The sequence below is a fragment of the Canis aureus genome, chromosome 27, assembly GCF_053574225.1.
Source record: "Canis aureus isolate CA01 chromosome 27, VMU_Caureus_v.1.0, whole genome shotgun sequence".
In the NCBI taxonomy this organism is placed as follows: Eukaryota; Metazoa; Chordata; class Mammalia; order Carnivora; family Canidae; genus Canis; species Canis aureus.
In genome coordinates, this window is record NC_135637.1 from 32,967,664 (window position 1) to 32,992,058 (window position 24,395).

Here is a 24,395-nt window from a genome sequence, read left to right on the forward strand (position 1 = left end):
GAGAGAGGCAGAGACACAGGCAGAGGGAGAAGCAGGCTCCATGCAAGGAGCCCGACGTGGGACTCGATCCTGGGTCCCCAGGATCATGCCCTGGGCTGAAGGTGGCGCTAAACTGCTGAGCCACCCAGGCTGCCCAATAAATAATTTAAAGCTATAATTTTCCCTCAAAGTTTGGCTGAGCTGCATTTCACAAGTTTTTTGTTGTTGTTTTGGCTACTTCCCCCTAAATGCTTGTATTTAAAAAAAAAAATTATTTATTTATTTTAGAGAGAGAGAGAGAGAGCATGAGCTGGTGGTGCAGAAGGAGAGGGAGAGGGAATCTCAAGCAGGATCTGCACTGAGCACAGAGTCCGATGTGGGGCTCTATCCCACAACCCTAGATTATGACCTGAGCCAAAATTAACAGTTGGATGCCTGATTGTGCCAGCCAGGTGCTCCTATTTTTATTTTAAAAAAGTTTTATTTTTTATTTTTTTAAGATCTTACTTATTTGACAGAGAGAGAGCATGCAAAAGTAGGTGGAGTGGTAGGCAGAGGGAGAGGAAGAAGCAGGCTCCCTGCTGAGCAAAAAGCCCATTGTAGGGCTGGATCCCAGAGCCCTCGGATCACGACCTGAGCTGAAGGCAGATGCTTAACCGACGGAGCCACCAGGTGCCTCTGAAAAAGTTTTACACCCACAGAAAAAATGGAAAGAATCCCCATTTATCCTTCACTTCCGTTCACCAAGTGTTAATATATCACCTCATTTTCTTTCTCTCTCTTTATATATTATCTATCTGTGTTTTTTAAAAGCTGCATTAATCGGGGCACCTGGGTGGCAATGGTTGAGCATCTGCCTTTGGCTCAAGTTGTGATCCCAGGGTCCTGGAATCAAGTCCCACGACAGGCTCCCTGCAGGGAGCCTGCTTCTCCCTCTGCCTATGTCTCTGCCTCTGTCTCTTATGAGTAAATAAATAAAATCTTTTTTTTTTAATTTTTTTATTTATTTATGATAGTCACAGAGAGAGAGGCAGAGACATAGGCAGAGGAAGAATCAGGCTCCATGCACCGGGAGCCTGATGTGGGATTCGATCCCGGGTCTCCAGGATTGCGCCCTGGGCCAAAGGCAGGCGCCAAACCGCTGCGCCACCCAGGGATCCCTAAATAAATAAAATCTTTAAAAAAAAAGTTTGATTAATCATGGCACCTTATCCCTAAATACTTAAGTATATATCTACTAAGAAGATATATACTTAAGAATATATACTTATATACTAAGAATAAGATCATTCTCCTATATAACATTGATACCATTATCACACTCAAGAAATTTGACCTTGATATAATAATAGTATTTGATACCTTATCCAATTCAAATTTTCCCCACTGATCCAATAATTCTGTCATCTATTATCTATCTCTCTATCATCTATCTATATCCTCTATTTATCTCTTTAGATCCAGTATTCAATCAGTGATTGTCATGTTTTTTTAGTCTTCTTTAATATAGAACTATCTCTTGCTTCTTTTTTTTTTAATTTTTAAAAAGATTGTATTTATTCATTCATGAGAGAAACAGAGAGAGAGAGAGAGAGGCAGAGACATAGGCAGAGGGAGAAGCAGGCTCCATGCAGGGAGCCTGATGTGGGACTCGATCCTGGAACCCCAGGATCACGACCTGAGCCAAAGGCAGATGCCCAACTGCTGAGCCACCCAGGCGTCCCTATCTCTTGCTTCTTAAAAAAAAAACAAACAAAATTGATCTTCTATGACATTAATTTTTTAAAAGATTTATTTATTTGTTTATTTATTTATTTAAAGAGCTTGTGAGTAGGGGGAGGGAGCAGAGGGAAAGGAGAAAGAGAATCTCAAGGAAACTCCCCACCAAGTATAGAGCCGGAGGCGGGGCTCAATCCCAGGACCCAGAGATCATGACCTGAGCTGAAATCAAGAGTGGGCTGCCTAACCAACTGAGCCACCCAGGTGCCCCTGCGACATTAACATTTTTAGAGCCAGTCCATCCAGTTGAATCACAGCCTTGCTTCACAATCTTGATTTGTCTGATTCCTTCTTCTTTATTAGACTCTGGTTAAACACGAAGGCTCTCCCATCATTGGTGAGACTAATTAAGTTGGCTTACTTCATAAAAGGTGATATCTTCCATATGTCTGCATTGTAAGGAATACCATTTTCCTTATTAAATTAGTAACATACGGTTTGATACTTTGAGTCAAGGTGAATATCCTTTTTTCAAACACCTGATCCATGTTTTAGCATCTATTTTGGTCCTTGTCTGAATAAATAAATTTGTGTTTGCAAAAAGATGATTTCTAAACCTGTCATCTCTTCAACATTCACGAGCTTGCATTCTTCGGTAAAAAATATCCCCTTCTCCCCAACCTAGATGTTCTCGAGTATCACTATCAACTCAAGGACTGTTTTGATTCAATATATTATAAGCCATCACTATTACATTTTTTTTAAAAGATTTTATTCATCCATTCATGAGAGACACACACACACACACACAGAGACAGAGAGAGAGACAGAGAGACAGAGAGAGACAGAGAGGCAGAGGGAGAGGCAGTCTCCATGCAGTGTGTTGGGCTCCACTGAGCAGGGAGCCCAGCACAGGGCTCAATGCCAGGACCCTGGGATCATGCAGGGAGCCTGACATGGGACTCGATGCCTGGTCTCCAGGATCAGACCCTGGGCTGAAGCAGCACTAAGCCGCTGAGCCACCTGGGCTGCCCTGTTATGCTTTTCGATGCCCAAATTGTCACAGATTTGACCAATGGGAGCTCCTCAAGGCCAGCAACTATGTTCTTTCACATGAATCCATTAGTCTTGGAAAATTTTCTTGACTTCTGGCCCAAGAAGTATACTTGTATATTGTATATATACACAAGTATACTTGTATATTCCCTCAGCCAGATCTGAAATCAGGAATCAGGAGTGTATGGTATTTCAGAAATCAAGATCTGAGTGCTAGAGTGTTCATTGATACAGGGAAGCCATTCCTTCTACATTGTGTCCCTGCGTAGAACCAGGAGCAATGTACAAATATCATGAGTCTGTACTGAGACCTCCAGTTGAGATCCACAGTCATAGGCTCCTTCCCATCTTCCTCTATCTGGTCCTGTGTGTCTCTTCTGCCATGGTAAGAGAAGTTCTCATCAACGTTAATATATTTACTTACTTGCTCTCTCCCCAAATAATCACAAAATAGTTTCAAAATTACTTCAACAGAACTACTATAAACAACAAATCTACTAAGTAAAATTTGAGATGTCTTTGCAGGTTGTTTTGTTGTTGTTGTTGTTGTTTTTGTTTTGTTGTCCTTTGGATATATCCCACAAAAGATGTATGGTAAAATTAAAATATTTTTCCTGTGTATTTATCAGTTCAATATACCATTAGCTTAATTTTTTTCCAGTTTGTGTTCAATTCTAGGGTTTCCTTTTTAATTTTATTTTTGAATATAAGTCAAAACTGTGTAAAAGACTATATATATCCTTAAAGATCTCATTCACATCATCTTCATCCTGTTCGTTTTTTTAAAGATTTTATTTATTTATTTATTTATTTATTTATTTATTTATTTATTTTTGAGAGAGAGAGAGAGAGAGAGAGAGAGATTGAGTACGCCCATAAGCAGGGGGAGCAGCAGAGGGAGAGGGAGAAGCAGGCTCTCCACTGAGCAGGGAGCCCAACACAGGGCTCAATGCCAGGACCCTGGGATCATGACTCGAGCCCAAGGCAGACGCCCAAATGACTGAGCCACCCAGGGCCCCCATCTTGTTTCTAGTCAGTCTTTTAGAGGGAATTATTTTCATTTGTCTTTTATTTTTCTTGTGTTTTTTAATTTATATGTCTCTTCTCATTTTTTCTTTCTTTTTTTTGCTATGATTTTTAAAATTTCTATTTGCAAAAACAAGAAATATATCACTTATTTTCTCTTTTTGGCATAGCTTTTGATATCAAGAAAGGTTTGTGGGATCCCTGGGTGGTACAGCGGTTTGGCGCCTGCCTTTGGCCCAGGGCGTGATCCTGGAGACCCGGGATCGAATCCCACGTCGGGCTCCCGGAGCATGGAGCCTGCTTCTCCCTCTGCCTATGTCTCTGCCTCTCTCTCTCTCTCTGTCTCTCTCTGTGTGACTATCATAAATAAATAAAAATTAAAAAAAGAAAGGTTTGTGTTTTTGTTCTAATAGTTATACTTCTGTTGATATCTTTATTGTATCATATATTATATGTAATTACAATATTAGATATATAAATATGGTACTTTAGTTCTTCTTCTTTTGGGGGAAATTCTTTACTCCTCTGATGGTTAAACTAGGCTATAGTGCCCAGTCTTTTGGTCAAATACTAGTCTAGATGTTGCTCTGAGGGTCTTTTGTAGATGTAATTAACATTTCACTCAGTTGACTTTAAGTAAAACAGATTATCTTAAAACATGGGTGGGCCACATCCAATCAGTTAAAGACCTGAAATGCAAAACCAGATTTCCCAGAGAAGAAGGAATTCAGCCTTGAATCTGTAACATAAAAATCCTGTCTGAATTTCCATCCTCCTGGCCTGCCCTACAGATTTTGAACTTGCCAGTCTCTGCAATAATATGAACCAATTCCTCAGAATAAAAATCTCTCTCCTCCGTCTATCCCAGTAGATTGAGGACTTCTCTACTATAAGTGATACTGAAACTACCTAGAAACCTCTTCTTTCCTCTGTTCTCTTTCCCAAGATAGGATCTGAAGGGATATGGGATATCTTTTTACTCTCGGTTAATACCTATTGGTCAAATCAATAACCTTATTCTATTTCTTATATAGCCTCTCCATTCTCACTCCCATCCTCCTTTTTTTAATCCACACAACAGGTCTCACCACCCATAATAGCTTTCGGTGTTTCTACTATTTTTTTCATTTAATTTTCTTCTACCAAATGAGTTTTCTGTCCACACAATCTTTAAAAGAAAAATTTTCACTGGTTCACTTAACACATCCAAACATCCAGTTTTGTGTGCCGTAACACAGGTACATTTACTTTTATCAGTACTGGGGGGGGGGGGCTGTAAACCAGAGTATTTTCTCTTTTTAGCCTGTCATTTGGCCCATAAGTAAAAGACAACAGTCATGTCCTCAAAACAATATCTCTACTCCATTTTTGTGTTTGTACTGTACCTACATTTTCAGAACAATAGACATTACATTGATGTATTGTTTCCATTATAACCATCACTTTTAGTCTTAAATCTATAGGTAAATATGTATTTAATTCCTACTCTCACTCATGTTATTTTAGTTGTCTGAAGTTTTATTTTTTAAATTTCTGTTCTTTTCTTTTTTTCCTTAAAGATTTTATTTATTTTTTCATGAGAGATACAAAGAGAGAGACAGAGAGAGGCAGAGACACAGGTAGAGGGAGAAGCAGCCTCCATGCAGGGAGCCCCATGTGGGACTTGATCCCGGGTCTCCAGGATCACGCCCCAGACAGAAAGCAGCGCCAAACCACTGAGCCACCCAGGCTGCCCTGAAGTTTGTTTATATTAGATTCCTCAGGAAGTTTTCACAGAGTAAATATTCACTGAGTTCTTGAGTGTTTATAAAAGTCCGTGGCCTTTGTAGGTGACTGTCAGTTTATCTGGATATAAAATCATTGGTTCAAAAAAAAAATAAGTAAATAAAATCATTGGTTCACATTTTCTGTCCTTGAATGTGTTGATTATAACACTTCATTGGTGTTGAAAAGTCTGATGACAATATTATTTTCTAAGAAAGCTAATCTTTATATCTAGATGCCCAAATAATTATTGTTATTAAAGTTCAATAGTTTATTAGAATATACCTCAATATTGACTATTCCAAATTGATTTTTCCCATGCAGTGGAATGACTTTTTTCAATACAGAATAAGTTTTATGTTTTTTTTTCTTTTTAAATCAGGAGAGTTATCTTGAATTATAGTGTTTATTTTATTCTGTCCCATAGATTTGGTTTTCCACTCCGGGACTCCTACTAAGTGTATGTTTGATCTTCTTGCCTATCTTTTGTATTTTAAAATCTCCTTTTCATTTCTTTTTGATTAAAAAAATTCCCTCTTTTCATCTTCTCTCTCTCTCTCTTTTTTTTTTAGGGAAACTCTGTAAGGATTTGCTCTATTTATCTTTGTTTAGCCTTCATTTCTGAGAGTTTTTTCTTTTGTTTTATTCTTTCCTGAGTTCTCTAGTTTTGAATTTTTTTCTATAGTTTTGTTTTCTAAAGTCATCTTTTCCAATCTCTTCATTAACAGTTTTTCTAATTTTGATGTATACTGCCCCTTCATTGCTTCTATAATTCTTTTAATTTATTTTGACACATTTTGGGATCCCTGGGTGGCACAGCGGTTTGGCGCCTGCCTTTGGCCCAGGGTGCGATCCTGGAGACCCGGGATCGAATCCCACATTGGGCTCCCGGTGCATGGAGCCTGCTTCTCCCTCTGCCTGTGTCTCTGTGCCTCTCTCTCTCTCTGTGACTATCATAAATAAATAAAAATTAAAAAAAATTTTTATTTTGACACATTTTGAAATATTAAGTTGACGTTAACATTTGCTTTATTTTTTTTTAAAGATTTTACTTATTTATTCATGACACACAGAGAGAGAGAGAGAGAGAGAGAGAGAGGCAGAAACATGGGCAGAGGGAGAAGCAGGCTCCATGCGGGGAGCCTGAGGTGGGACTCAATCCCGAGTCTCCAGGATCAGGCCCTGGACTGAAGGTGATGTTAAACTACTGAGCCACCCGGGCTGCGCTAACATTTGCTTTATAGGCTTATCTTTCTGGTTGCCTGGGGGTTGTTATTCTGCTCCTTATTATCTTTTTCCCTTATAACAAGTCTGTTTGGGGTGTGACTTCAACATGTTTTATTGTTCACATTCAAGCAAGATGAATTTTTCTTTACTTTTATGCTGGAAGGTGGGTCAAAATAGTTTTTATCACTTCATGGCTCTTGAATTCCTTTTGCTGTTTTCACAAAATGAAAAAATATATATGGTCTCCTACTTTCTTTTTTTTAGATTTTATTTTTATTTAAAAAAAAGATTTTATTTTTATTTACTTGAAAGAGAGAGAGAGTGTGTGTGCATGTGCACCTGAGTAGGAGGAGGGGCAGAGGGGGAGGAGAGAGAGAAACCTAAGCAGATTCCCCCGCTGAGTGCAGAGCTCAGTACAGGACTCAATCCCATGACTCTGAGATCATGACCTGAGCTGAAACCAAGAGTTGGATATGCAACTGACAGAGCCACCCAGGCGCCCCGTCTCCTACTTTCTGATAATTGTTTTCTCTTTCTTTTCCCTCTGTGGTGCCAGTCTTGTTTAGTTTGCTTCTACTACAGCAGCTTCTCCTCAGGCAGACCCTCTGCCTTGGAGGAGAGTGTTCATTTATTCATTTTGAGAGTCCTCAAAACCCATAACTCTTTGGCACCATGCCTTCCCTTGGCTACCTTTCACTCACGCATAAGCTGGAGCTTGCCAAACCAAATCTGTAATACTCATCTGAGTGAAAGTTCTCAGACTGATTGGCCCCCCCGACTTCCCTATGAGACACTGTGGTGATGTGGGAATTCTGCAGACCCATTTCCTCCCTTCCCATTTCTCTTACACCATTGCTGATAACCCCACACACTCAGATGGGTGGTATTTTCATCATACTCGTTTCAGAACACTTCCTAATCTCCATTGTAATGTCTTCTTTGTCCCATGGGCTAATTATCAGTGTTTTTCTTGATTTCCAAATACATGGGGATTTTCTAAGTCATTTATCTGATTTCAGTTCTTTGAAACTTGTTGAGACTTGCTTAAAAGTCCATAAAATGGGGATCCCTGGGTGGCGCAGCGGTTTGGCGCCTGCCTTTGGCCCAGGGCGCGATCCTGGAGACCCGGGATCGAATCCCACATCGGGCTCCCGGTGCATGGAGCCTGCTTCTCCCTCTGCCTGTGTCTCTGCCTCTCTCTCTCTCACTGTGTGCCTATCATAAATAAATAAAAAAATTAAAAAAAAAATTTTAAGTCCATAAAATGATCTGTTTATATAAATATTCTATGTATGACTGTTGAGTACTGCATTCTGTAACATCAGTTCAGTCATCTTATGATAGTGGTGTCATTCGAATCTTCTATAGCCTCACTGATTTTTTTCTTACTTATTCTGTAAGATTCTGAGTGAGGTATGTTAAAATCTTCTCCTGTGTATATTTGTCTCTTCCTTCTTTTCGTTATGCCAAGTTTTACTTTGTGTGTTTTTAAACTGTTAAGTGTACCTGTATCCAGATTTTTCTATTCTGGATAAAATTTTCTATTCTATTTTTTCTTTTTTTTTCTTTCTATTTTTTCTTGTTGAATTGAGCCTTTTATAATATTAATGTGTCCCTATTATCTCTAATAAAATCTACTTGGTCTAAAATTAATGTAATTATACATATTGTATTATACATATATGTATTAATACAGAATTAATTATACATATGTAATTATACATAGTGTTCACATGATATGTATATATATAGTTTTATTGTCATATATATACTATGTCATATATATACTATATAAAACTATATATATAGTTTTATTGTCATTTTATACCTATCTCTTACTATATTTTTCGTATGTTCTATACTTTCCCCCTATACTTAAATTTTGATATATTTTTAAAAGATTTTATTTATCCATTCATGAGAGACAGAGAGAGAGAGAGAGAGAGGCACAGGCAGAGGGAGAAGCAGGCTCCATACAGGGAACCTGACATGGGACTCGATCCCGGGTCTCCTGGATCCCACCCTGGGCTGAAGGTGGCACTAAACCGCTGAGCCACTGGGGTTGCCCAAATTTTGATATTTTATATTGAATTAATCTTTATTTATTTTTTTTAAATCCAATTTTTTTTTTAAATTTAATTTATTTATGATAGTCACACAGAGAGAGAGAGAGAGGCAGAGACATAGGCAGAGGGAGAAGCAGGCTCCATGCACCGGGAGCCCGACGTGGGATTCGATCCCGGGTCTCCAGGATCGCGCCCTGGGCCAAAGGCAGGCGCTAAACCGCTGCGCCACCCAGGGTTCCCTGAATTAATCTTTAAAAAAAATTTTTTTGTGTCCAAGGTGCTGGACTGGCTCAGTCCAATAAGCATTTGCCTTGGGCTCAGGTCATGATCCCAGCGTCCTGGGATTGAGTCACTTCGCATATGCATCATGCATCATCTTTTTTTTTTTTTTTTAAATATTTTATTTATTTATTTGTGAGAGAGACAGAGGCAGAGACACAGGCAGAGGGAGAGGCAGGCTCCATGCAGGGAGCCCGACGCGGGACTCGATCCCGGGTCTCCAGGATCATGCCCTGGGCCGAAGGCGGCACTAAACCGCTGAACCACCAGGGCTGCCCCTCATGCATCATCTCTGACCAGGCAGCTTGCTTCTCCCTCTCCCTCTGTCCCTCCCCCGCCACTTGTGCTCTCTTGTTCTCTCTCTCACTCAACAAATTAATAAAAGTCTAAAAAAAAACCCAAAAAACTTGTGTCCAATCTGTTGTTAATCTACTGTTAGCACTGAGCTCCTAATTCCATGTTTTATAGTTGCCATTTCTCTGGGGAAATCCTTAATCTTGTCTTTTATATCCTTAAATGTAGTTATTTAGAGTCTGCGGCCTGACAGTTTCATAATCTGGAGATCGATGGGTCTCTTTCTTCATTGTTTGTGCTTTCTCTTGGGCTTTGTTTATGCTGTATTACTGCCTTGTTGCTTGGTTATTTTAAAGTTAGCATTTGAAGAATGTATTGAAATGGTTAAAAATAATTGTTAGAAAAAATCTGAGGCTCAGGATGCCAACATTCAGGAATCGCCTTAATTCAATTTGATTGACAGTGATGATTTGAAGCTGGGCCACTGGGCTTGTCAGGGCTGGTCTGTTTCGCGTTTCACTCTGAGAGTGAGGACCCATCTCCAAGTGTGGTTTACCAGCAAGTCACATGGGGATGTCAAAAGTACTGCATGGCTTCTTGACCACTTCTTCCAGGACTGGCAAACATCTTGAACGGGTAGAGCAGCTCCAAATGTCAGGCTCCTCTGTCTTGAGGCCTGCATTTTTTTCTCTGCCTGTGATGCCTTTAAGCAGATATTTTATCTTTTCTGGCTTTTTTAGTGGTCTGGGAAATTTTTTTTTTTTTGAGGTTAGTAATTTTTTTTTTAATTTTTTATTGGTGTTCAATTTACTAACATACAGAATAACCCCCAGTGCCCGTCACCCATTCACTCCCACCCCCCGCCCTCCTCCCCTTCTACCACCCCTAGTTCGTTTCGGTCTGGGAAATTTGATCTGAATTATTTCATTTCCTATTACAGGGATGTCTGATTTACATTTTGACATAATTTTGTTAAAACAGAAGGGGGAAGGCAGATGCAGGGCACCGAGTAGGAGACCGTTGCAATAACACAGGTGAGAGATGCTGGTGGCTTGGATCTGGGCACAACATAGTGAAGGTAGGAAGGGAGCCGTTTTGGGGGGCAGAGGTGTGAAGGAAGTGCAGGTTAGGTCATGTTAAGAGTAAAATGCCTTGGGATGCCTGGGTGGCTCAGTGGTTGAGCATCTGTCTTCATCTCAGGGCATTATCTGGAGATCCTGGGATCGAGTCCCACACTGGGCTCCTTGTAGGGAGCCTGCTTCTCCCTCTGCCTATGTCTCTGCCTCTCTGTGTCTCTCATGAATAAATAAATAAATAAAATCTTAAAAAAAAAAAAAAGAGAGTAAAATGCCTCAAATAAAAACTTAAGAAACAAACCAATAAAGTAAAACAACAACAAAAGTGAAATGCCTCTTAGATATCCAGAGGAGGTATCTTGTGGATGGCTGGGGATACGTCTGGAGTTTAGGGGACAGTATGAGCTGGAGATAAAACTTGCGGTTATCATTGTGGAGGTTGCATTTAAACTCTGAGCCTAGGTCAGGTCATCTGAGAGAAGATATAGGTGCACAAGGAACAGCAGACTGAGCCCGAGGCCCCCAATAGCATGAGGTCAGGGAGGTGCCGGGAAACCAGAGCGTGGTGGTGGCGGCTGCGGCGGTGGTGGGAACTTGTCTTCTGGAAGCCGAATGCAGAAAGCACTTCCAGATGCAGGGGAAAATGGGCCAGTCAAAATGAGGTTTTTGTGATGGGAATTTAAAAAAAAAAATCATTTTCCAGTTTGTCTTGTTTTTGCTTAGGGTGTTTTAATCTTATGAAGCATCTGTGTTTTTCTACGCCTGGCTGTGACCATCTTATTGTGTCATACTGCTGTCCTCTGCCCCTTCTCCTGTTCCAACATTATGTGTGTCCATGTTGTAGCCATGTGTGCCTATGGGTGAGCCCAGAGCAAGGACATGTGGCTCGGAGGAGAGTGTGAGCCCAGGGTGGAGTGCTCAGGCTGAGGGTGCCCAAGCTGAGGGAGGGTGCTGAGGTCAGAGGTCCCATGGGGTGGAGGAGGGGAACCAGACCCACCCCCTCCTTGGGCCTTAGTTTCCCCGTCTGTAACTGGTATAAATACTTGCTTCCTTGGAGGGCTTGGGAGGACTCCTGAGTGCAGAAAGAGGGAGCACCCAGTGAACTGTGCAGGGCGGTGCCCTAGGAACAGGGTCATTTCCTCAACACAGGCCAGTCTGACTAGCACCTTGGAACTAAAAGGCCCACCCTGGGATCCCTGGGTGGCGCAGCGGTTTGGCGCCTGCCTTTGGCCCAGGGCGCGATCCTGGAGACCCGGGACCGAATCCCACGTCGGGCTCCCGGTGCATGGAGCCTGCTTCTCCCTCTGCCTGTGTCTCTGCCTCTCTCTCTCTGTGTGACTATCATAAATAAATAAATAAAATAAATTAAAAGGCCTACCCCTCGGTGCCCACGGGGCCCTAGGTAGGGCTGGGGAGCCCCTTAGCCCAAGCCTGTGGTAGCAGGACAAGATCTTAAGGTCACCTGAAAAAGTCCAGTCTTAAAAGGACTAGGGCCCACATGTCCCCCATGAAATGGGGTGTGGGGGCTACCTAGGCTGGGCTCCTGGACTGCTGGGAGGACCTGGGGGTCTAGAAGGGCCTGGGGAATAACAGCCTCAAAAGCACGGTGCAAACTGAGAAGTACCTTATATAAGGCAAGCGGCGGTGTAAATGGTGTGACAATTTGCAATCTGTAGAGGGCCATGGACCTGTGAGCAGCTGGACTTGAGGGGGTAGCCCAGTGTGGTGTCAGCCCAGATGGTCACCCACCTGTCACCATTCCCTAGTAAATGCTAGGCGAGCAAACCCATGTTGGGAGGCTGTGGCCGGGGAGCCAGGCCTCTCATTCTGTGCTGTGTCTCCTAGAGCCATCCTCCAGAAGCGTGGCTCACCCGTGGATGCCACCATCGCGGCTCTGGTCTGCACCGGAGTCGTCCACCCTCAGAGCATGGGCCTGGGCGGAGGGGTCATCTTCACCATCTACAATGCAACCACGGGTAAGTCCAGATAGGGGACCCCATGGGGAGGATAGGATTAAACTGACACGAGATAAATTAACAGGACAAAATCAAATTTTGTCCCTTACATCTGGGGACATGGAAATCCCAAAGACAGGCAGGCAAAATGAGCTAAGGGGAAGGGAGTAGGGGTCTGGAACTTCGAAGGGAAAGAATGCAATTCACAGGAAAAGAAAGAAGAGCAAATGTTTGCTAAACAAATATGCGTGAGGGGCTAGAGAGTGGGGGGCTGGGGGGTGGGGGGAGCACTGAGAAACAATGGGACACAGAGGACTTTGACCAAGCTCTTGTCTGTCTGCCCTACTTAGTTCATATCCTGCTCTAGTTATCTATGGCGATAGCTCTCTTCCTGGAGCAGGTCCTCTAAGTTCTCTCAGGCAGTAGTAGGGGTGAGGTAAAAAGCTCTTCCAGATTCTGCTGGGTTTTAATTGCTTTTAACTCAAAAATAATCTTCATGCCGAAGTGGCCCATCTTTGGGTGGCCTGCTGTTGGCCCCTACAGCGCAGAGGCCAGCTCAAGTACAGAGAGAGGCCTAGAGCAGGGCCAGGGCCACATGAGGGCGCGCTATGGTGGCGGGAGGCCTGGCAGCCACAGGAGTGCCCCTGAGCACTCACATGCCCTGCCCCAACTCCAGGGAAGGTGGAAGTCATCAATGCCAGGGAGACAGTGCCCACCAACTACAGCCCAGATCTGCTGGACCAGTGTGAGCAGGCCCAGCCACTGGGCACAGGTGAGGCCCTTGGAGGAGCCACCATCGCCCACCCCACCAGGCCACTGCGGCTGACCAGAGCACTCCCCTGAGGGGGCTCTGTGGACAGGCTGAGACACCCTGGTGCCAGGGGACGGCAGCTAGCAAATGGGGAGCCCCCATGGAGGAGGTCCTGACCCGCTGGAGTTGGGGGAGTCTTCCTTGGAACAGGGCTTTCTCAGTAGGGAGTGGTGATCCAAGCAGAGGGACCAGCCTGGCCAAGAGCTGGAAGGTCAGTGGAGATGGGGTAGGGGGTGGGGTGGGGGATCCCGGGGCCAGTTTGTGTTGGGCCCTGAGGGAAGGCAATGGGGAGCCATGGGGGAGGTTGAGCAGGGAGGGACATGGTCAGATGTGGCCTCCAGAGGGCTCATTCTGGCTACCATGCCAGGGGGGCCGAGCTGGTGGGGCAAGCGTGGGGGTGGTGGAGAAGCCCTGGGGCAGGCCACGGGCCGGGGCAGGGGCGTGATGCCACTGCGCCTTGCAGGGGCCCAGTGGATCGGAGTGCCCGGCGAGCTCCGGGGCTACGCAGAGGCCCACCGCCGCCACGGCCGCCTGCCCTGGGCACAGCTGTTCCGGCCCACCATCGCCCTGCTCCGAGGGGACTACCGCATGCCCTCCGTCCTCAGTCAGTTCCTGCAGAATGACTTCCTCAGGTCTTCCTTATCCAAGACGTCCCTGAGGTGAGCACTTCCCCAGGGGGCCCCTGGGCTCCCGCCCGGCTCCTGGCTTCGAGCTGTGGCTCCCACCCAGTTCCACCTCAGCCCCTCCTTGAGCTGGAGGGTTGACCCTGTGGGGGTGTCGGGGGCCGAAGGCCAGGAAGGCCAGTACTTTGTCACAGTTCATAGACCTTTGAGCTAGGGGACAGAACTTAATCAGAGCGGCTCAGGCCAGAAGGGGCTTAAACCCAAAGGATGGGCTCCAGGATGTGGATGTGGCCTCTGCCGCCACCCTCTGGCCCTGCCCTTCTCACTCCCTCTGGGCTGGCAGGAGGGCTTGGGCCACCCTCCCTTCACCTCCTGCCAGCCCACTGGCCGTGTCTTCCCGGAGGGGTCCCAGGCCCGAGTAAGGAGTGTGCTCTCCCTGGGCCCAGGTGATGAGAGAGGTAAGAGTCTTCAGACCCACCCAATCCTAGAGGAACCATCTCTCCTGATGTCTACACCAGCCCCTCAGCACCCCAGACCAGGACGGCCTCCCCGTAGGGTCCCCAGGAACCTACAAGAGCCCCTGCAGGAGTGTGGCTACCTTCCGGGGCCTGGCCCCACCCTGAGGCTGCCCCCAACTCCCCAGGCAGCTCTTTTTCAACGGCACAGAACCCCTGAGGGCTCAGGACCCATTCCCCTGGCCCGCACTGGCCGCCACCCTGGAAACCGTGGCCACAGAGGGTGCAGAGGCCTTCTACACGGGGACGCTGGGCCAGACGCTGCTGGAGGACATTGCCAACCAAGGTCAGCTGCGCTGAGGTCCCGGAGCCCCCAGCCCTGCCCGAGAAAGAGGTGGGCTCTGGGTGCTAGCAGCGAGGGCAGGCCCTCCCGGAGCCCTGCGGGAATGTCAACTGCTCCCAGGACTTGGGGGCATCCAGGCCCGCCCCCTGCTGGCCTCAAGGACCCCACGGTCAGGGGTCAGGGCCCATGAAGAGCAGAGCCCCAGTAAATGAGGGAGTTAGTGGCGGCCACGGTGGGCCGAGCGGGCTCCTGGGCCTGGAGCTGGCCACCCTCACGACCTCAGAGGCCAGCTTCCCCGCTCACGTCCCATCCTCTTCCCACCAACTGCCTGCCTCTGGCCACCCATCCCTCACAGACCCTCCATCACCCCTAGGGCTCTAGCAGGCGAGGGGGCGCGGTGTGGAGAGCCCCACCAGGCCACCTGGGGTCGGGGGCGGTCCCTCGGCCTCCGTGTTCCCATCCCTACACGGGGTCTCCTCTGTCTCTCCTCAGGCAGCCGGCTGACCCCGCAGGACCTGGCTGCGTTCCGGCCCGAGGTGGTGGAGGCCCTGGCGATGCCCCTGGGGAGCTACACCCTGTACTCGCCGCCGCCGCCTGCAGGGGGCGCGATTCTCAGCTTCGTCCTCAATGTGCTCAGAGGTCAGGCTCCCAGCCCCCCCACCCAGAGTCGGGCCCACGGGAACTCCAGAGCCCAGCTGTGGCTCTGGGCAGCCTTCCTTTTCTGGCTCGCCTGCCCCCCCCCCCCCCCGACTCCAAAGATGGGGCTGCGGACCCGGGTCAAGACCCTGCGTTGTGGAGCTGGCCTCTGGCGCAGGCCAAGCCATCCTCCCTGCAGCGGGCTGCGCAGGGGGTGAGCGCCGCCAGTGCGCAGCCAGGTGCCTGGCCTGCAGGTTGGCCTGGGGGGGCCAGGGAGAGGCCGACGGGCAGTTCCCTGTCACCACTGCAGCAAGTCAACACAAGCTTGTGGCTGAGAGCAACAGAAACCTATTTTCTCCTAGTTCTGGAGGCCAGAAGTTCAAAATCCAGGTGTCTGCTGACCCATGCTTCCTCCGGGGACTCTGGAGGACAATGTGTTCTTTGTCTCATCCAGCTCTTGGTGGCGGCCAGCACCCCAGGCTGGCTGCATCATCCCCGTCTCTGCCTCCTGCTCACACGGCCTCCTCCTCTTCTCTGTGTGTCCATTTTATAAGACTACATTTAATTGTGTGATTACGTTTAGAGCCCATCCGGATAATCCAGGATAATCTGCTCTTCTCAAGATCCTTAACTTAATCACACATTTTGCCATATAAGGTAAAATTCACTCTTTTGCCATATAAAGTCGTGGTCGCAGGTTCTGGGGATTAGGACATGGACAAATCTTTTTTGAGGGGGGCCAACATTTCTACCCACTACACCAGGTGACCCCCACCTGTGCCCACCCCCTCCCCAGGGTTCAACTTCTCCTCAGAGTCGGTGGCCAGGCCCGAGGGGAGTGTGAACTTGTACCATCACCTTGTGGAGACGCTCAAGTTTGCTGGGGGACAGAGGTGGCGGCTGTGGGACCCCCGCAGCCACCTGGAGATCCAGGTGAGGTGGCCTGTGGCCAGTGGCCAGCCCCCTTCCGGGCCCCAGGGCTCAACATGAAGGGAAGGCCAGTGGCGAGTACTAGAGGGACAGTGTTGGCACCATATCTCAGACGAGCGGGAGGATGGGCAGGGTCTGGGGGTGGCCGAGCTTGAGGACAGACTGGAGAGGGCCTCCCAAGGTGACCCTCTTCTCTGTGGGTGCCGCGTCACCTGCCCGGCCACTCCAGAACGCTTCCCAGGACCTGCTGGGAGAGGCTTTGGCCCAGCATATCCGCCAGCAGATCGACACTCGGGGTGACCACCAGCTCAGCCACTACGGCCTGGATGGGCCCTCGGGCCACAGGATGGGCACGTCGCATGTGTCTGTGCTAGGGGAGGATGGTAGCGCTGTGGCAGCCACCAGCACCATCAACACACCGTACGTGCCTGCCTGTCCCCAGGCCCCACTCCTTTGCTCCCTCAGCTTGTTTTACAAAACACCCGGTCTCTCCTTGCTTGTTTCCATGGGGCAGTACCTTGCTTTTTCCCTGGCCTTCCTGTCTGTCAGAAGGACCATCCACTCTGTCATCTCTGGCTAGAAGGCCTCCGATGGGTGGCCCTGAGCCAGGATCTGCTTGGGGATGAGCTTTATCCAGAAGGACACCCTGATGGGAGGCACAGGTGGATCCTTGGGGGCATGCCAGGGAGAAAATATTGACTCCAGCACGCTAGCAGGCTGCCACTAAAATGAGGGGCTCCTGGAAAGTGGTGCTCAGGCAGCTGTGAGGGGTAGGAGACTGGAGCCTACAGCCTGAGCCCAGACTCCCCTCTGTCTGCAGCTTTGGAGCAATGCTGTACTCACCACGCACAGGCATCCTCCTCAACAACGAGCTTCTGGACCTATGCTGGAGGCGCCCCCTGGGCTCGAAAGTCACCCCCCAACCTGGTGAGCCTGAGGACTCCACTGGTGAGAAGAAGGAAAGTGGACAGGCCAGGCGCTACAAAGCAGCCCTTGGGCCAGCCCCAGTTTGCACAGCAGTGGATGGAGACTCAGATGGAGGGGTGGTCTAGAGGGCACTGGGTGGAAGTGAGGCTGCAGGTGACACCCATCCGGCCTCTAGTTCCAGGTGAGCGGCCTCCATCATCCATGGTCCCCTCCATCTTCATCAACACAGCCGAGGGGTCAAAGCTGGTGATAGGTGGGGCTGGTGGGGAGCTCATCATCTCTGCTGTGGCACAGGTGAGTCATGGAGCTCCTGGCTGGAACATCCCCTCTTCCAGGGGCAGGGAGGTGTTCGTGTAGGGACACTGGTGTCCCCTCCCTCCCCTCCTGTGTTTTCCTTTTCTCCCCTAGGCTATTATAAAGAAGTTGTGGCTTGGCTTTGACCTGAGGACTGCCATTGCAGCCCCTATCCTACATGTCAACAGCAATGGCCAAGTGGAATATGAACCCAACTTCAGCCAGGTAAGACCACTGTCCCTGCCTCCACTAGGACAGATGCCTTGGTGCATGCTGCTCAGAGCCCCCCATGGGGTCTCAGCTCTCCAGTATCTTAGGCTGGGCACACTTCCCCTTCTGGGGCTGTCAGGAGTTGAGAAGCTCAGCGGGGGAGGCACCAGGCCAATCCTGTGGCCTCCAAGGCAGGAAACAGGGTGTTATCCATGCTTCTCCCAGGCCAAAGACCTCTGCACCTTGGTCTCTGCTCTGTCCTATTCTCTCTAGAAGCTAGTTTTCCTTCCTGTGGCCTCTCAGACTCTCCCACATGGTGATCTTTTTCCTTGTGTAATTTGTAACCTTTATGTGTCAGTTTATTTGTAAGAGTATTCTGTGACAGTCTGCATAGCAATTTCCTTCTACGGCATGGGTGTTGCATCAGTGCTGGTTCTTAGGAACGTTTCCTGGTTTCCACACACACACAAGCAGGTCCCCAGAGCTAAACTCTCTTGTCTGACTCCCTGCCCCCATGCCCCTGTCCCAACAGACAGTCACCTCCCTCAGAGCTTCTCTGGGCTGGCAGATACCCTTTGCTGAGGTCTAATTTAAAAGCCTGGCAGGGGGACGCCTGGGTGGCTCAGTGGTTGAGTGTCTGCCTTTGGCTCAGGGCGTGATCCCAGGGTCCTGGGATCGAGTCCCGCATTGGGCTCCCCGCAGGGAGCCTGCTTCTCCCTCTGCCTGTGTCTCTGCCTCTCTCCGTGTATCTCTTATGAATAAATAAATAAAATCTTTAAAAAAAGTAAAAATAAAAGCCTGGCGGCGTACCGAGGCCCTGAGCCTCATGCCTGGCATCGATTCAGCCAGCTGGGGTCTAAGGTCCTCAAAGTTGCCTTTCCTGTGGTGAGGCGCTCTTGTTGTCAAGGCTGCCTCCCCTGGCCCTTAGAGCACCACAGTGTGAGGAACCTTTACTCCAGAGGAGTGTGTGTGTAGCCCCTGTGAACCATAGTCTTGGGGGCTGGAGATGAAGGACTCTCAGAGTCCCTGCTATAGGATCCTCCCCATGGCAGAAGGATGGAGAGTATTCCCTCAGGGCTCATCTTGGATCCTTCTTGAACCTTGACTGAGGTTTTTACTTTGTGGACAATTCTCTGAGGACTCGGAGAAGCCAACGACCAACTATAAGGCCAAGATCCTCAACTGACTTGGAGTGTTAGTGTTGGCCGTACATCCAGGGCCTTCTATGACTAGCATCTGGGTGGAGGCCTTAACTGTCCAAAGGCCTTCATAGGCAAGCCCAGGGACTAAGGCCAGAAGGGTCCTCCTTTCTCAGGGCCTTGGAATTTGGCCACTAGATACTAAGGCACAGAGTCTTCTATGACCACAGGTCCTGTTGTGGTCTCAGCCATGGGGACCTTGGCCTTCAAATCTAAGGACCCTGGACAATTAGTGCATCAGAGAAACATAACGCAAGGGTGCTCTGGAGATCTCACCCTACTCATGTGACATCAGGTACGAGGCCCTGGTCCTATGGATTGCAGAGCATCAGGGTCTTTGTACATAGAAATCACTGGCACCTAGGGCCCTTGTGGGCTGAGATCCTTGGCCTGGGGCTGGTCCAAAATGTTAAGTGAAAATGTGAGGCCCGAGTAGCACAGGCCTCTACACTTCAGAATCCGTGTAAAGGTTATAGACTGGCAAATATGTGAGCACCCTAACACTCTAAGAACCCTGTGGGTTCTTAGAAACCCACACCTAGGTCCCTGATGTCTTCAAATTCCACAGACTCGCTCTCTGAGACTGGAGCCACATGCACTGAGTGCCTCACCCTCCAGGAGCACTGGTGCCTTTAACCTGGGCGTCAATGTCCTTGAACTCATAGGCAGAGAAAAATGGGATCTGAAGCTTTGGATCCTCCTTTCAGCTGCTTCCTCAACCAATGGGGCCCTAAGCTTTTAGGGCCTCAAACCCTAAGAAGTTTACCATTTTCTTGGCAGCCAGGGTCTCTAGTCTTCTCTGGTCAGTGTTGAGATGGAAGGTCTTATGTAGCCCAGCCCAGGTACCAGGACCTTCTTCCTCCCTGTCCCAGGGTCCCTGGGCACTGAGACCCTGAGGCAGGGAGCCAGATGTTGAGTTGGGCAGTTCCTATGTATGGAGGAGCTGAGACTTACTCCAAAGGCCCCAGGTTCTACCTTCTAGAAGGCTTTGCTTTCAAAGTCCTCAAAATTAGAGGTCTGTAGGCCTAAGTTCCCATCAGCCATTTCTCTGCCAAAGCCCCTAGAGTCCTCAGATGTTGTGCTCAGGCCCTGGTGTCCTTGGATCCAGGCCAGAAATGATCTTGCATTTCGAGCTCCTTCTGGCCTGACTGGTGTCCTCCCCGTTGTGCTCCCTGGAGCCTGGCTCTTCCACTGGAACTTTCTGTGGGAGACCACAGACTCCATGCCCTATAGACAGGCCTGCCTCCAGTGCTCTCCCACTGTCACTGCCACTGACGCCCAGTCCTGCTGGCTCCATTGGGGCTCAGGTCTCTGCCTGTGGCCTTGCCCCCTAGACAGGTGGAGCTAAGCTGTCCTCACCTGTGCACTGGCCTTCTTTTCCTTCCAGGAGGTGCAGAAGGGGCTCCAGGACAGGGGCCACAACCAGACCAAGAGGCTCTTCTTCCTGAACGTGGTCCAGGCCGTGTCCCAGGACGGGGCCTGTGTGTATGCTGCAGCGGACCCGAGAAAAGGTGGGGAGGCCTCAGGCTACTGAGCAGACTGCTCCTGAGAGCTGCAGTCTGGCCCCCCATCAGCCTGTGCCCAGGCTGGCCTTGGCCACAGGATCAAGCACTCGAGCAGGATCTGGACCCTTCGGCAGAGGGTTGGCCTGAGGCTGCAAGAGGTGTGGACAGCCTGAAAGTCGGATGACTGTGAGGGATGAGCCGTCTCCCAGAGCCCCTTGCAGCCCTTCCCTGGCCCCCCAAGCCTTCACTAAGCCTCTCACCCAGGACTGTGGCCCACCTTCCCCCCAGGCCACACTCCCCATCTGTATACCCTCTACTCCAAGATTAAAGAGCAGGGTGGACCTCAGCCTGATTTAGGGTCTAGGTGTGGGAGGGGACCCCTAGAAAGCACACACACTGAGCTCCTACAGTCCTCCACAACACACCAGCACGGAGGTGTGGAAACAGACCTAGCGACTGGCTGGCCTTGCCCAGGCCACCCCTGGACAGAGGCAACACCCTTACCACCTGCCAGGCCTCTACAATGTGGCTCTCTGGGCCCTGCCTGTTGCTGGGAAGGCAGGGCTGGGGTCAGGGGACACTTGCCCCTGACTCTTACCAGGCCTGAGGACCATCTCTGGATCTTGTCCTCTGTGCCTGGAAAAAGTTTGGATGAAATCGGACCTAAGACTCTACCCTGGTCCCCAGCCCCAACAATTGCCCGTGTTCTCACCCTCAGCACTGTTGACATTTTGAGTGAAATAGTCTTTGTGGGGGGGCTATCCCCACATTGTAGTATGTCGAGCAGCATCCCTGGCTTCTACTTGCAAGATGCCCCCTCTACCACCACCAGTGTCCAAATCATCCCTAGTTGAGAACTGATATTCTGAACAGTTTCTGAGAAGGCTTTGCCAGTTGCTGGGTGGGCTGTCCTTCCTGGTGTGCCTCACTGGACTGACCTGGGGGTCCTGCCCCACACTGGCTCCTGGGAGCATTGGGTATTACCCAAATGTCCCACAGGGGCATACCTCCCCCTGTCAGAGTCTGAGCATTGGTCTCACTGCTGAGCCATGGCCGCCCCCCCTGCTTGGCCTACTTGGCCAAGCAGGATGGGAGTGGATATTATTTCCCTGTGGCTGCTGAGACAAATTACCACAGAGTGCCTTAAAACTACAGAAATCTATGCTCTCACAGGCTAGGAGTCTGAAATCAGTAGCACTGGGCTGAAAGCAAGGTGTAGGCTGGGCTGAGTTCCCTCCGGAGGCTCTAGGGAGAATCCTTCCTGCTTCTCTGCCCACTTCTGGTGGCTGCTGGTGTCCCTCGGTTTGTGGCCACATCACTCCAGTTCCTCCCTCTGTGGTCATGTGGCTTCTCCTCTGTGCCTGTGAAGGCTCCTTCTGTTCTGGGAAGGTCTGGGCGGTGAGGGGGTAAGGACACCTGTGGGCACATAGGGCCCATCCAGATAAATCCAGGAGTCTCTTGTCTCAGAAGAAATCACAATGGGGAAATGAGCTAAGATACAGAGGAAGTTAAAAGTGTAAAAGATCATTCATCCAAACAAATTTGGCAAATTCAAGAAAATAAGTTACTTTTGTGTGCAGTTATATATTGGAACTCTGTGTGATTGTCATAATTTTTGTCTAAATGTAAATTGTTCCAAAATAGGAACTATTAAAAAATGTCAACATCATGAAAAAAAAAAAGAAAGAAAATAAGTTACTTTCTAGAACAATGTAAGTAGGGTTACAATACATGGGATCTGCACTAAAAATATTATTGCCTATCTGAAATCCAAATTTAATCAGGCATCCTATATTTTTGTTTGCTAAATCTGGCAAGCTTACATATAGATGACAGATCCAAGAAGGGGCAAAAATCTAGGTGTGTCAACAATCATTAAAAAAATTAAGAACATTACAGGAACATCAGCTTACTTTAACACCCGTCTAGAAAGTTTCTCAGATGAAGTGTGTCCTGCCTGCCCTTAAGGCCAGAGACCTGTCCTGCCAGTTAAGCTCCTGTAGTGAGGAGCAAGAAGGAAAATGTCCATACGTACTTTATGAAGCCAGCAAAGCACTGACAACAAACCTGGCAAAGCAAACCACAGACCAGTTACATTTATGACACTCAACACAAAGTTCCTAAAGAAAATATTAGCAAAGAGAATCTAGCCACACATTAAAACAATCACATGTCCTGCCTACACCAGTGGAGTGGACACCAGCACTGCAAGGAAGGTCTTCTCTTGGTATGCCCCTGAGTGTGACTCTTAGCTCTTTCTTATCTCTAACCCAGAGGAGAAAAGCCTTATCACCATAGAGAATGAAGGAGCATTTGACAAAATTCAACACCCATTCTTTTTTTTTTTTTTAATTTTATTTATTCAGGAGAGAGAGAGTCAGAGACATAGGCAGAGGGAGAAGCAGGCACCTCACAGGGAACCTTATGTGGGACTCAATCCTGGACCGCAGGATCACAACCTGAGTCGAAGGCAGACGCTCAACCACTGAGCCACCCAAGTGTCCCTCAATACCCATTCCTGATAAAAACAGACGAAAGAAACAAAGAGAGAAACCCACCAAAAAACACCCCCACTGAATAAAATGGGAATGAATGGATATTTCTTTAACATGAATATATGTCCCAAAACAGCAATAGCGACATCGTTGGACATTGACCATGGGCTGGGTACTATTCTATTGCTGTATGTGTATTAACTCAATTCATATAATTCTCCTTAATGAAGTGGAGCTATAATTATCCCAATTTTACAGACATGAGGATATTGAAGTAACAATGCACCAAGGGTCATGCAGAATAAATGCCAGAAGTGAACGCTGGATACACTGATGGAGAAAATGAATCTTGACTCCTACCTCACACCGAATACAAAAATTCATTTAAGACAAATCTTAGGCCTAAATGGGGAAATTTCTCTAGCATTAATTATTATTAGGACCTTTATCTTCCTCATTGAATTCCGCCACAAAAAAAAAAAAAATCAAGTAAACAAATCCATCAAATTTTAAAACAAATTATAAATATACAGTTGTTAAAGCAGCATATGAAGAAACCTAAGAAATCAGTCAGACACAATACAAACTCCACAAAGAGATGTAAATAAATACAGAAATCTTGTCTCTGCTAAAGGAGCATTTCAAAGCAGTAAGAAAAAGAAAGATAGTTAGCAATACCTATTGGAACAAGTGGGCACCCATCTAAGAAAATAATGAAGTGGGATTGATGTGGGAAACAAAGGCGGAAGAAAAATTATTAAATTTCCTTACTACCTACAGCCCACTGACAAGTCCTTGAAACAGGCAGAGTGACCTTCCCCTAGGGACTCAACTGTCTCAATGTCAATACTTTGCTAAGGGCAAAAGGCAACCTTAGCCCAACCCATAGGATCCTGTAAGTCTACTTTACCATATAAAAATTCCTTTAGAGGGATGCCTGGGTGACTCAGTGGTTGAGCTACTGCCTTTGGCTCAGGGCGTGGTCCCAGAGTCCGGGGATTGATTCCTACATGGGGCTCCCTGCATGGATCCTGCTTCTCCCTCTGCCTGTGTCTCTGCCTCTCTCTTTCTTTCTCTGCGTCTCTCATGAATAAATAAAATCTTTAAAAAATAAAAATAAAAATTCCTTTAGAAATTTCCTTTATCTGTCTTTATGCATGTTGGCAATTATCCCCCGAGCATATGGCCCATCGATATACATCTGAAGGGTCTCATGACTCAGGTTTTATTAGACAGTAATAAGTGACCTTTTCCCAAAAATAGCTAGCCCCCTCAAGGTTCTGGAAACCTTGCTTCCAAAATCCCTTAGAGACTCATGCTCTCCCTAACCCCCTCCCACCTTGAGAGTGTATAACAGGCCGCCCCTCATAACCCCAAGGGCAGCGCTTTCTGCCCACAGGTCCTGTCCCTGTGCTTTAATAAAATCACCTTTTTACATCAAAGATGTCTCAAGAATTCTTTCTTGGCCATTGGCTTCGAAACCTAACGTCTTTTCCTACATCAGGATCCCTACCTTTTTATTTACA

At 47.9% G+C, this 24,395-nt stretch overlaps 1 protein-coding gene across 2 annotated transcripts in view; it reads left to right on the plus strand.

Annotated features, from left to right (window-relative positions):
• The window catches only part of GGT5 (gamma-glutamyltransferase 5), a 32,105-nt gene extending 7,794 nt beyond the window's left edge, over nucleotides 1–24,311 (plus strand). For both annotated transcript variants that reach the window (XM_077874514.1, XM_077874513.1), the window contains exons 2-12: nucleotides 12,332–12,462; nucleotides 13,118–13,213; nucleotides 13,716–13,911; nucleotides 14,519–14,676; nucleotides 15,166–15,312; nucleotides 16,106–16,242; nucleotides 16,469–16,659; nucleotides 17,060–17,166; nucleotides 17,342–17,460; nucleotides 17,575–17,685; nucleotides 20,257–24,311. In XM_077874514.1, the coding sequence (XP_077730640.1) occupies nucleotides 12,414–12,462; nucleotides 13,118–13,213; nucleotides 13,716–13,911; nucleotides 14,519–14,676; nucleotides 15,166–15,312; nucleotides 16,106–16,242; nucleotides 16,469–16,659; nucleotides 17,060–17,166; nucleotides 17,342–17,460; nucleotides 17,575–17,685; nucleotides 20,257–20,403 (1,458 nt within the window). In that variant the 5' untranslated portion in view covers nucleotides 12,332–12,413 and the 3' untranslated portion in view covers nucleotides 20,404–24,311. The remainder of the gene's footprint in view (nucleotides 1–12,331; nucleotides 12,463–13,117; nucleotides 13,214–13,715; nucleotides 13,912–14,518; nucleotides 14,677–15,165; nucleotides 15,313–16,105; nucleotides 16,243–16,468; nucleotides 16,660–17,059; nucleotides 17,167–17,341; nucleotides 17,461–17,574; nucleotides 17,686–20,256) is intronic.
• The last annotated feature ends 84 nt before the right edge of the window (nucleotides 24,312–24,395 follow it).